This window comes from Liolophura sinensis, chromosome 3 (genome assembly GCF_032854445.1).
Source record: "Liolophura sinensis isolate JHLJ2023 chromosome 3, CUHK_Ljap_v2, whole genome shotgun sequence".
In the NCBI taxonomy this organism is placed as follows: domain Eukaryota; kingdom Metazoa; phylum Mollusca; class Polyplacophora; order Chitonida; family Chitonidae; genus Liolophura; species Liolophura sinensis.
Genome location: NC_088297.1, coordinates 17,588,152 through 17,601,432, shown reverse-complemented (window position 1 = coordinate 17,601,432; position 13,281 = coordinate 17,588,152). Strand labels below are relative to the sequence as shown.

Sequence of the window (13,281 nt, the reverse complement as noted above, 5' to 3'; positions counted from 1 at the left end):
ACATGCGGAGACAAATCTAGGTGTCAAAATTGAAATTTGTATACCGGCCGCCAACTAAAATGGACGTTCTAGGTCAATAATCGTAAAGGCCAATTCGTAAATCAAAGCAGCGACGACACTGTGACAGTTTTATTTATTTAATTGATGTTTTACGCCGTACTCAAAAATATTTCACTTATAGGACGGCGGACAGCATTATGATGCTGAGGAAACCGGGCAGAGTCCGCGGGAAACCCACAACCGTTTTAGTGTCGGATTTCAGTTGCATGGTGGCGGTCTAGTGTATGGATGGAGTACACCAGGGAAAATCCTGAAGAAACCAACACATATTGCCAGTTACCTGGTCAGCCCTCTGATGAAAAAACACACAATTCATATAATGGTACATATGTGCATACCTGTAATCGTAGGAGGCGGTGACGCCGGCTATCTTGGTCTGTTCACAGCGTGCCCACATCGTGGCAGCTGCGATCACGGAGATCAGACAAGCCAAAGCACACAGCCGTAAAATAGCCCGAATTTTTAACTTGAACCTCCTACACAAATAACCCCCTAACAAGTACCCTCCGGCAGCGCCCGGAACCGCCATTACACCTGGAACAGAATAAAGAGAGTAAAGGCAATAAAACCTATAACTTATTAGAGGCGTCAATTCTGACGTTCGGTATTACACTTTGTTAGCTCTCGCTAGGTGATATTCAATGCCACCTTTCTTGTGTAGACAAATTGCAGTATTGCACGATTTAATATGTATTATCGTGGGCCTCCGTGACTGAGTGTTTGGCCAGCTGGCGTAGCACAATTGCGCCGAAGCCTCTAACCAGTGCGGTCGGTGTGGGTTTCCCCTCCAGCTTATGTTGTCTTCCTCTCTGGTCGTACGCGGGAATGTCTGCGAACAACCTGTGGATTGTCGGGATTTTCTCCCGAGCTCTGCCCAGTTTCCTCCCACCATGGCCGCCGTGGTATAATTTATAAACCAGAGTGGTACACACGATTCGGATGCTGTTTTAGTTAATCGCCTAGAACATTCCTTGAGCCATTTCCATCGCCAAAAAAAAAAAAAACGGTAACTGGTTCTCTGTGTATGAATCGTCCCAATTTGGTACTTCATATATATTTTCTTGGCCCTTTGGTCGTTTGTGTTGATTTTTTTTGGGTGTGCTTTGCTTAGAATTGGCCTTGCGATTATTGACCTAGAACGTCCATGTTGGTTGACAAATGGTTTATGGACATCTGTTTCCACCCATGAATCCTCTACCATTAGTAGACAAATTGTCCCGTTCGCCTACACTCTTTCTAGATTGAATTGTAAATGAACGTGGCGAAATCTTTACCATTTTGTGACAAGAATATTTCTAACAGTCAACAATGGCCGAAATAGCGGCCATCTGCCCAAACTGCTTCTGGCTTAATTTTGAATGAACGTGATGGATTTTTTTTACCATTTTCGGGAGAATACCTATACTGGCCAAAATGGGAGAGAAGCCGCTCGTCTGTCCAAACGGTTTTTGGGAAAATATTTGAATGAACGTGGCGAAATCCTTACTATTTTCGGGAGAAGTCGGCATATAACTAGCGAAATTATTTTTTAACATGTTGGTGACAAAGTGTAGCGCCTACCTACCAGTCAAAATGGCAGAGAATCCAGCCGTCTGTCCAAACTGATTTTGGATCAGTTTTGGAATGAATGTTGCGAATCCACTGACGAGGATGCCCTCCGACGAAGCCGCCAGTGATGTCAACATAAACGTCGGGTTCTTTAACAACATCAAGGTGACTTTGGGGAATTCTCTGAAAGATGCTCCTAGATGTTTTTCCTCGCTTCCATCTTGATGCGCCTCTGAGACACGACTGGCCTTGACCTGTTTAGTTCCTATGAGGATGAAGGATGACTGGATTTATCTATACAAGGATTTTACTTTGAAGAAATTACAAATAACAGACATAAAGTAATAATTAAGAGGTACTATAAGACAACTGCAAAGTCCTCAAGATCTGTGATTTAGTATCGCCATCAAAAACCTATTAAAAGCAGGAATATTACACTCAAAACTTTTTAACAGCAAACCTGTTGTCTGAGTGACGCTAGAATGTATTCTTCTACTGCAGCACAGCTATTCTATTAATTCAACATAAAGATTATAATAGTTTAACACGATATTATGTTGAATATGACACAATATTGTGTTTTATTATAACTCATAGGGTAATTCTCGGTTTCCATTGATCGAAAGACGGTCACATGATATTCGCGCGCGCCAAGGAATGTAACGTCACGGTTTACAGTTCTTAACAACCTCCAACAAAGTTGTTTGACAGCTATCACCAACTTTATTTCCAGACAGACCACTGGGGCCTTAAAATAGCTCAAAAAATAAGCCCTTTTTACGCTGCAAGAAGAAAGCTGAGAAGTTTATTTTCAGCATTATTTATTGCCCCATATCATCTACTTCATATTAAGAAATAAAAACTAAGTGTTTCATACGTCTAAACTAAAGCCTGACTTACCAGGAAGTTCACGAGGGAGACCCAAGAGCGGGAGGAACATCAGCCAGGCTAATGTCATGGAGAGGATAAAGCCTAACCACCAAGCCCCTACCCATCGGGGGTCCGATGACGTCAGCAGAGGACTGAAACATACAGGAAGGGTGGAATGGTTTTTAGATGAGACGAGCAGAAAAGTGGCGTTGTTGAGGTTCTCTCTGTTGTTCGTAGCCTAACAAAGTAATGTTGACCAACACCACTTTGCAGTGTAGACTTCTACACCATTCCGGTCCTACACCAAAATGTAGTCTGGAGCTTCAGCGAAAGCAGTGTAAGCATACACCGAAACGTAGTGTAAGCCCATTTGGCAAAGTAGCGTTGACCTGTACACGTCGAAAAGTGGTGTCGGGTATAGCAAAAAAAGTATCCGCTAAAATACGACGGCCACTGATGGGTGGAGGAAACCGTAGTGACCTAAGTAAAACCATCGGCATTTGGCATAATGCTGGCAAACTTTCTCGCATGTGACGTACAGACATATACACAGGTAATGTCAAAGGGAGTGTGATAATAACTGATTGATTGATTGGTCAGCAACCTGCGGATGGTCGTGGGTTTCCCCCGGGCTGTGCCCGGTTTCCACCCACCATAATGCTGGCCGCCGTCGTATAAGTGAAATATTCTTGAGTACGGCGTAAAACACCAATCAAATAAATAAATAAATATATTTGTAGGGGGAATACGACAACGCAGACTTTGGCGACAGCTCAGGATTTGGATTTGGTTGAGATTCTTGCGTGTATTTTTCCCAGCATTCCACTTAAAACTAAACTTAAACCCACGTGGAAAGTGTGAGAAGTTAAACACTTGCTGTGACGTCACTCTATTGTCTGCGGAGTTGAATATTTTTCAAGAATCCACATTTGGAAGTTAGTGATGTTAGTGGTGAAGGGTGACGACTTGTACCACTCGAGTACACGGTAGAGCGAGATTCGATTTCATGAATACAAGGCTCTAATATCCCACTGAGCTATCCGGGAAGACCACACAATCTTCTACTTTTAGACGACTTTAAACGTTTCTTGTGACGTCAACCCTTTGTCTGACCAATCATAAAACTGTTATATATGACGAGTTCATTCGTTTCTGATCAGAAAAAATTCATTTTCTAATAGTTTCGTTCTTCGCCTTCATTGCAAATGCACCAAATGTCGCCAGTATGAGAAAAAGCAGAGTGACGTCATCAATTCTCTTAGGTGCAAATATGAACAGCAAAACAGAGTTTGTACTAAGGTGAACTGGTGGGTCTAATTTGTGGCATTCTGATCATGAACATTTTTGATATATCCATACCTGGTTATGTCCATGTGACAGAAACTGTATAATCTACTATAAGACTTCATGTATGTCAGTCATGTATGTATTCTCATGTAGTAACCTATTTATGGAATATAACCGACTAGACACCCATTGGCTAACAGCTCTAACGCTCTTGGACTACAACGTCATGTAGCACAGTCACGAATGATCAAACCATGCTACGTATTATTTTCAACTGTGCAAATAATGCAACTCAGTCGGCACTATGAACATTCATTGACGCTATTTGTGATGTAACATTTTTTTATTATTCGTTTAAAATTACACCTCGCAATTTTTGAAAAAGAATCGATAGTTGTTACATTACTACAAACACGTTTAAGCAGGAGAAGCAACTTGCAATAGTTGATTCTTGAAATCTCCGCGCTGCGAGCCTTGTCGATTGTTTTTCAAGAATCAACTCTTGTTCCTCATTTCTCCACTACAAAAATTATACTGCATCATCGGACCAGTCAGAAATGTTGGGCAACTATTTGGGATCACACTTACTATAGCGTTGGTGTTACAATACAATGTTTTACAAAAACTAAATTAAAGAAAAAAAAAACAACTGAGAAAATTGAGGAGATGGACGTTTATCAATTTGAAAAGCTCATAAAGGAAAGCAGTGTCATTTATGCCTCTAACACTGTGAGACAGGTAGTCTTTAAAGTAATGTCAACTAAGGTTGCCTAATATTTTTCTCAAGTCAAATGCAGTCTGTTTTTACCTTTGACCACAAAAGATTTCGAATTCTCCTGCTGTGTGTGGATTTCCCTTAAGACCCGGATGTGTGATGCGCAGCTCAACCCGCTATCTGGCTTATTGGGCAAATGGGCAGATCTGTGGGTGCATTGTTTGCTTGACTGACTGCTTGTTGTACTTATTAAGCAATTTGATGAAGTGCCTTACCTGGGCACACTGGTGAAGTCTACATAAATGTCGAGGAGATATCCCCCTAGCATGTACCCTGCCGCAGGTCCTAGAGCACTGAAGGCGTACAATATACCTGGGAACAAAAATCAACACAAACATACTAACAAGGGGCCCGAGGTGTTCAAAAAACACACAGTCTTATTATGACCCCTCTCACTGTAGCTATGGGGAATACCCAGAAATATTCCCAAATAACCAAAATAATTAAAAACTTCCAACCACATCTCACGCTGGCTTCCTCTACAACTGTACGTTGGAAGGTCTTGCAGCAACCTGCAGATGGATATGGGCTTCCCCAGGGCTCTACCATATAACCTCACATCATAATGCTGGCTACCGTCTTATAACTGAAACATTCTTGAGTAGGACGTAAAATATCAATCAAAGATATAAATAATAATGTGGGAAAATTGCATCAGTAAAAACATCTGTTAAAATCTCGTGAAAAGTCGTGGAAATAAAGAAAGGAATGCACCATTCTTTAAAAAAAATTATAACAGCATGGGAATAATGGTTTAAAAAAATGTGTAAAATATTTAGATATCTTGCTCACAAAATTACGGGGGCACACTAACACACCCACACTTACAGACAGGTTCAAATCAAGATGCAGAAGGGTACGCCAAAAAAAAATCAGAAGGAAGATTTCATGCACACGTTTACCACCATTGAATGCTTTGTATTTGGTTAAAATACATCCTTTTAAAAACACCTCTGTACAAATTTTATGTTAGAGCCGAATTTATTATCAACATGAAGGAATGGCTCATGAAAAGCATAAAGGGAAACTGTTCTCAGAGAAACAAGAGTACCGATTTCAAAAAATTTCCCTTTTCCCAAACTCTCCGGTAGATACAAACTAATTTTCAAATGTATTGGACAAATATATGGACGGGCGAACGGATATACAGACAAATGAATAACATAACAAAATCTCGGCAAATAATAAGTATACGGATAATTTAGAACGACAAAGGCAATAGCGTATGGCGCGAAAGCTGTTCTTAGTGTATCCTTACCCACGTAAACAGGCGCACTTTTTGTCGGCACACAGTCGTCCATACAGGATATGCCTACGCTGTAAATTGTAGATCCGCCCACACCGTGCAGAAGCTGACCCGCGATGAGGAGGTACAGGTAATTGGATAGATCGCTGGGGACCTGGGGACAGGCTGTACTGTTGGCTAAGTAGAGAAAACAAAACAATTATTGTTAAGCTTTTTACTTATTTATTCGTTGACGGCCTCTTGTATCATTTATTCCTTTGGATATCTTTTCACGCAGAATGTAAAGGTAAACTGCAAAACTTTAAATTCTTGCAACAATGATTAACTTTTCTTCTCATCGAGTAGGTTTTTCTTTGTGAAATAATACATTAGGCAGAAAATATCTGAAATATTTGGCAAAAAATCAATCAACGCAAATCCAGTCGAATTCTTGCTATTATTTTAGAATAGCCCCAATAATAACCCTTGAAAATTAAACAACAGCCTCGCCAGAATGACGTATTATCCAAAGTCCACAATAAGGTTCGTTAACTTTATAATGCGGGTCACAAAGTATAAACGGATATGTCTGGGTTGATTTGTTTTATTTATTCATTTTTCACGAATTTGATCCACAACGTTGCCGGAAAAAGTTACATCGATGCTTATGTGTGAATTTCAGAAAGGATTAAATTTATATTAGTCACTACAACGTTGATTCTTACCTGTTGTGCACATGGCCGATGCCCCTTGACCCCATTCGTACGGTCCCGTTGAAATTTGAGGCAGTAACATCAGAAACGAACCAAGGCCCATAACTCCTACAGCTATAGCCAGTATGGTGTGTTTGTGACAAGTTAACGCCAGGTACGTGATTGGCAAGACTACAACACCTGCCGAGATGTCATAAGCACTTGAGATTATTCCGACTTGGGAGCTGCTCAGTCCAAACCGCCTCTCGTATGAAGTTGTGTTAACGTTATTAATTCCATTGACGACAAAACCTACAACGAGGAGGGCAAGTCGGGGATGAATTGAGTCAGTTTTAGAATTTATGTACCTTTTTTCATTTTTAATCGGTAAATTAACCCGCGCATGGTCGTGGGCATCCCCGGTTTCCTCCCACCATATTGCTGGTCGCCGTCGTATACGTGAAATATTCTGGAGTACTGCGTAAAACACTAGTCAAATAAATCAAAAATAGACATTTTTCTATGCTATAACATTATTTGGACAATATTTTCACACACGGTGTCTGTTACAAAGACCACCTTGTCTCTAGTTTCCGGACTTTCTTATTCTGTATGACTCGGGTAGTCAATTCATCGTGTTGAAATAGATCACCACATATACAGTTGCCATCAAAGCGCAGATAAGTTATATATTTCGATTATCGTCAACTTCTATACTGTTGTCTGTTTCATTCAACCAGTCGTCTGTATTCAGCTGTCTGTAAAATCAGTCACACTCGCTAACAAAATTGCCTGCAATAACCTTACAGTAACACAGACAACTGACTGTATACAGGCGACTGGTAAAAAGAAATAGACTATGGCATGGTAGACGGTTTTAGCACAGATTTCATTCCTTCGCCTAAAAAGATTCCAATGCGTCAAAACTATTTACTTCTTATATTTCCATGATGTTTTCCTTAATTTCGTGATTTATATGTTTTCTGAGTTTTTGGTGGTTTGTGTTAAAAGTTGTTTTGGGAATTAGCCTACGATTATTAACCCGGAACGTCCATTTTGGTTGACGGCTGGTATACGAATGTCTGTTTCAGAACCTGGCTTGTCTCAGGTTAAATGACACCCATTAGAGACTCTTAACCATTAAAAAGATTCAAACACACATGAAAAATACTCGGCGGTTCTAAGCCCCGATGTACTAGTGATTTTTTATTCTTTATATTTTTATTTTTTAGGCCTATTAGTGGTACTGGCGTCATATACATGTTTCAGGATCTTCCTCATTATTGCATTACAGAACTGTCCAAATGATGCCAAGTAACGCGGGAAAATGCGGGGTTTAGCGGGATTATATGTGTGTATATAAAAACTAATAAAACCCGCTTATTTTGTTAAATGAGTCGATAAATCTACATACACATACTCACTCTGTATGAAAGCAAACGCACTCAGCAGCACACACAGAAATTTGGGGTTATTAAAAACCTGCATCCAAGCTGGACGATAACCACAATATCCACAGCGATGATCCTCTTCGTCGTCCGTATCCGATTCTGAAGAATTCCGCTCTTTGTGGAACCCGTTTGGCGCCGCGCCCGTCCCATTGGTGACGATCTTCTCTGACGTCGACATCGTTGCTCACCTTAGTTTAATGTACTTGAAACAAAAAGAGAGCAATGCGCGTGGTGATAATGCTGATACTTAGCTGCAAAATTTACCATGCCGCATAAAATAATAGAAACTCGGAATACTTAATTCATAATAGTATGATATTCTATATTTTAAGGCGGCTTATTAGTGCCATCCAGATTAGAAAGCAGCACATGCGCTGTAAGGAGTATGGCATAAAACGTTGCTCTCATCGTATAGCCGACTGATATCTAACCAGTGTGTTAATACAGTGCTCTCCACGTAGACCACGGGCTTTAACAGAAAACACAACAAAAAATATAGCCACTGCTATTTCAGGAGAGCTAGGTGTCCATGCAGACCTAAAGGGGCATAGGCATTTTTGTGACGTGATTGGTAACCCTATAAAGGATACGCCACAGGATACGCCAGTTTAGAGAAACAGGAAACACGACGTCGCGTCATGCGTACCCTTTTAGTATTAGAGATGAGACACTCTTTGCACGAAGAACGGTGATACGCCAGTTTAGAGAAACAGGAAACACGACGTCGCTTCATGCGTACCTTTGCCCTTTAGTATTAGAGATGAGACACTCTTTGCACGAAGAACGGTGATACGCCAGTTTAGAGAAACAGGAAACACGACGTCGCTTCATGCGTACCCTTTGCCCTTTAGTATTAGAGATGAGACACTCTTTGCACGAAGAACGGTGATACGCCAGTTTAGAGAAACAGGAAACACGACGTCGCTTCATGCGTACCCTTTGCCCTTTAGTATTAGAGATGAGACACTCTTTGCACGAAGAACGGTGATACGCCAGTTTAGAGAAAAGGGAAACACGACGTCGCGTCATGCGTACCCTTTGCCCTTTAGTATTAGAGATGAGACACTCTTTGCACGAAGAACGGTGATACGTCAGTTTAGAGAAACAGGAAACACGACGTCGCGTCATGCGTACCCTTTGCCCTTTAGTATTAGAGATGAGACACTCTTTGCGCGAACGGTCCTCCTTGTTATTCCAAACGAGTTGAGACCTTGGGGAATAACGCCACACGTATTCCACTACCACTTTCTCGTTGAAAATATGAGAACTGCCTCGTAATCAGAAGGAAAACAGCTGATTCAGCACATCCTCTACATGGTAAAATGATGGACCATGAACAGGTGTGACGTAACAGATACCTTCTCGGGTGGTAGAAATATCTCGCTCTTGATTGCTTAAAACTGAGAGCATGGCAGCCCGTTCGATTTTCCATACCTGGGCGATTTGCTTAATTCGAACTGCGATATCTCGGTTATCCTACATCACAAAAATAAGGGATGATTTTTTAAAATATTAAGTGTGACTCTTTTTCGATATATACATCTATTTGGTCTGGTTTTGTCTTTTCTTTTAAATCAGCAGGTTTTGTTAAGTACTGGCGTAGGTCAGTGGTTCATTTCACGGGCACTTCCGTTTCCTCCACCCGCTTGACCGCCGTTTTATGAGAAAAAAAATAATTAAAATGGCGCTAAGCAACAATCAAACATATTTATAGATTTATAAATAAAAGTAATTGATGCCTTTTCACTACGTGGCACCAGCTACACTACACTGAAAAGATTTATCGGTTAAGACGGAGTCGTTTTATCAGAGAACCAGTCAACAGATTTCAATGATACGCCTACCGGAAAGGTGCAACGAATGTTCTAGGTGCGTTTAATCAACACATATACATATATATATATCATATGACTGAAAAATTGTTGAGTACGACGTTAAACCCCAAGCACTCACTCACTCACTCAATATATATATCGGGTGGGCATAAAAGAATGGCCATACTTTGACACTCAATATCTCCAAAACCCTCTTACGTCAGCTTCTAAAAATTTACACACTCCAAAGCCATTATGTCCTGTATACAGACCAAATTTCAATTTCATCCTTTAATATTTCTTTTCATGGGACCAAAATCAAAATAGAGTCAAAAACGCAAACAAGGCGCCCAAACATTTCTTCCATGAACTGATTGAGTCCCGAATCTCCTTAAGAGTAATTTTTTTCCAGACGATTAACGCGTGTCACACAGGTGCAGCTTTACTCATGACACCTGACAGGTCATGCAATGTGGGTCAGCCGAAAGTGCGTTTTTGAGGCTATCTTTTCTTTTTAACCCTGTGTACAAACTACTCAAGCTATGACCTTGAAAATTGGTCAGTATATTAACAAAATCATGCCATTTGAATGTCTGAAGTTTGAAAGAGTTTGAGCAAAGGATAATGGAGCAATGCAGCATCAAAGTACGGCCCTTTTCTTATGCCTACCCGATAAATACAACTAAGCCTGTTGCCTGAGTGAGACTAGCATGTATTCTGTTATTATAACACAACGTGTTATTTTCAACATAATATCCTATTAGTCTGACAGAATCTTTATGTTGAATTAATAGAATATGTGCGTGATATTTAACAGAATAATCTGCTGCAATAACAGAATACATTCCAACATCGCTTAGACAACAGACAATTTAACGGATTACTTTTTTGAGAGAAGCAGATGTCTGCGAGCAAGTTTTAACCAGATATATTGGGTGTATGTAAGCCTACCTGACGCGTGGAGACTGATCAGCTCTCCCTTACAAGGAACATGACGCTAAAGGCGATCTTATAGGCCTGTGAAGGGATATGGTTACAAACAGGCATGTATGTATATGACGAACTTCAGCCGACCGTGTGATCTTGCATCTTCATAGATAGGTGTTGTCACTAACAAAGAACAAGGAAGATGGTTTTAACACCGTGAATACGCAGTATAAGAATGGCCAGCACCATCACTCCCGGACGTTGCTGTAATTACGTTGTGCTCAACAATACACACATATATACTTATGCATATACATACACTCTGGAGATCAAAGAAGTGTAATAGGACAGGTAAAAGTGTCACACCGGGTAAATACACACCTGGAACGGTCTGGTTCTGTTTTTGTTTGGAAGCGATCACGTGCTTTCAGAAGCCGTATAGGTCAATGTCACACGAACGCGATTGCCTACACGCGTTAACAATGCGAGGCTTAGTGCAATATTCAGCTATTCTTAACATTGTAAGAACGATTTTCTTCACATCACCTGGATTTGAGAGGGCTGGGGCACGAAATTGTTAGTTCCGTGTAGAAGTAACAGACTATACCGCTGTAACTTGTGAGTCTGTGAGTTGTTGGAGATTAACATGAAGTAATTAGTATCCAAGCAAAAATCGCGTCAGTAAAAGTGATTCTGCAAAGTGTGTACATCTATAGATACAAAATCCTTTAGTAGAAGTCAGTAGAGCCTCTACACGTGTGTGAATTGCTCAAGCTAGGTCAAGTATACACGCACACATACATATATTAATTTATTTGATTCGTGTTTTAGGCCGTACTGAAAAGTATTTCACATATACGACGGCCTCCATCATTATGGTGGGAGAAAACAGGGCAGAGTCCGAGAGAAACCCATGACAACCCGCAGATTGCTGGGAGATCTTCCCAAGTACGACCGGAGAGGAGGCCAACATGGTATGGAATTGAACTCACAAGAAGAGAGGCACCTGGGTTATTGTGCTGCCCTAGCACCCCCAACCGCTTGGAATGGCAATGGGAAGGTAGCGTGTCGGTGCAGAAAACTAAGGGAATCTTCATCCTTCACAGAAGAATGTTACTTGAACGGTAGTGAAATGCTAGAAATGAACAAATTTATGATTGTGTGTTAAGGCCATTTTTGCATTTTTTGCAGCTATATACACACACAGTGGCGACTGTGCAATGCTGGAAGCCTTCGTGAGCTACGCGCTTGCCTTAAGGAACATTTGTTTGTTTTCTGTAGTCTTACCACAATCCCTCTACCACTCGTCATCCCTCACCCACCTGCCGTTTCATCTTTACCCTCCTTCTGTATATATGTTGGTGCTTACGCTAGCGTACAGAAATCTGGACTCCTTCATTCCAACAGAGAAAACATTAATAGCCTCAGTTGCGCTAGTAAAAACCGGTGGTTAGAGGCCGGCTCGGACGTTTATATACCAGCGAGAAAAGGTGACTGAGTCGATTCCATTCAGGACGGCTTTTTCTGACCGCAAAGTTTGGTGGCCTCAACTAGAACGTCTTGGATTAGTCCATCGTTTTCGACACCATTTGTCGTGAATTTAGTCGAAGGAACTAGGCGGAATCATTCGGACAGTTTCACCAGTCGTGCCTACGAAACAAGAGGGCGACTGCGAACGTACTTCGTGCTTCTGTCCTGCTGGTAGCGAGAAGCTTGTAGCTGTTGTTTACCACAGTGACATTAAGATAATGCATGGACAGAGGATGAGAGGGTTTATAAATTTTTAACCGACATCTTTGTATACTTTTCACGGGCCTGTTCCTCGCCCGCCATCTTTGCTAAACTTCTTAAGATCAAGGTCATAAACTCGACCCTTCTGATAACTTTCGAGTTCACAAGTGCTATTTACGAGTCGTGAGGTCGAAGGAACAGGATTCACATGCCGTGAAGTCGAAAATATGACTGGTAGGCATGCTTCCGAACCTAGCAGAATTCCCGATGTGACGTTCAATCTACAGATCTGACTGTGAAAGTAGTGTAAACGCCAAAAGTTATACATTAGTGAACTGAAGGGAGACGGCTCCAAAGCTACCCGTTTTAAAATTTACACTAGTGTAACCGCGGCTCCAAGAACAACAAAATATAATTTCAAAAACTAACACTTCTTAATAACGCATATAGGCTTACTGTCACTGAGAAGGCTAACTGTCAACGACAATGCTTACCAGAGGTGTGAATGTTGATCTAGCAACGAAATACACGTCTGTCTCGGGCGAAGAACGTGCATGCGATGGTGTTTATAAATATATCAAAATATTGTCTGTGGCCCTATATATATATATATATATATATATATATATATATATATATATATATATATATATAAACCCCAGTTTTAGCGCACTCCGCTCTAGTTGTAAATTACATTCTATATCTATATAGGTCTTATATCTGGATCGTATTGACGTATTCAGTATTAGTATGTGGGGCCTAACTTCGTTTATCACTGAATCTGTGTCATTTTATCAGTTAACAGTGTGCCTTCTCTCCCATGAAGGGTCAGAAACGAATCGTCTTATTTATGACCAATAAATTCTATTGAAGACATTCACTGCAGACAAAACTAGGTTGG

The 13,281-nt window shown here is 40.8% G+C and overlaps 1 protein-coding gene across 2 annotated transcripts in view; it reads right to left on the bottom strand.

The window, feature by feature from the left end:
• Positions 1-13,281, bottom strand: part of LOC135463660 (solute carrier organic anion transporter family member 4C1-like) — a 38,631-nt gene that overhangs the window by 4,485 nt on the left and 20,865 nt on the right. Inside the window, exons 1-8 of one of the 2 annotated variants that reach the window (XM_064741028.1) lie at positions 10,674-11,064; positions 7,882-8,110; positions 6,491-6,769; positions 5,799-5,963; positions 4,756-4,852; positions 2,509-2,630; positions 1,625-1,873; positions 399-594 (exon numbers count right to left, since the gene is read on the bottom strand). In XM_064741028.1, coding sequence (XP_064597098.1) covers positions 399-594; positions 1,625-1,873; positions 2,509-2,630; positions 4,756-4,852; positions 5,799-5,963; positions 6,491-6,769; positions 7,882-8,086 — 1,313 coding nt within the window. In that variant the 5' untranslated portion in view covers positions 8,087-8,110; positions 10,674-11,064. Of the gene's footprint in view, positions 1-398; positions 595-1,624; positions 1,874-2,508; positions 2,631-4,755; positions 4,853-5,798; positions 5,964-6,490; positions 6,770-7,881; positions 8,111-10,673; positions 11,065-13,281 lie in introns of those variants that run through there. The other variant, XM_064741027.1, reaches the window with a different exon arrangement.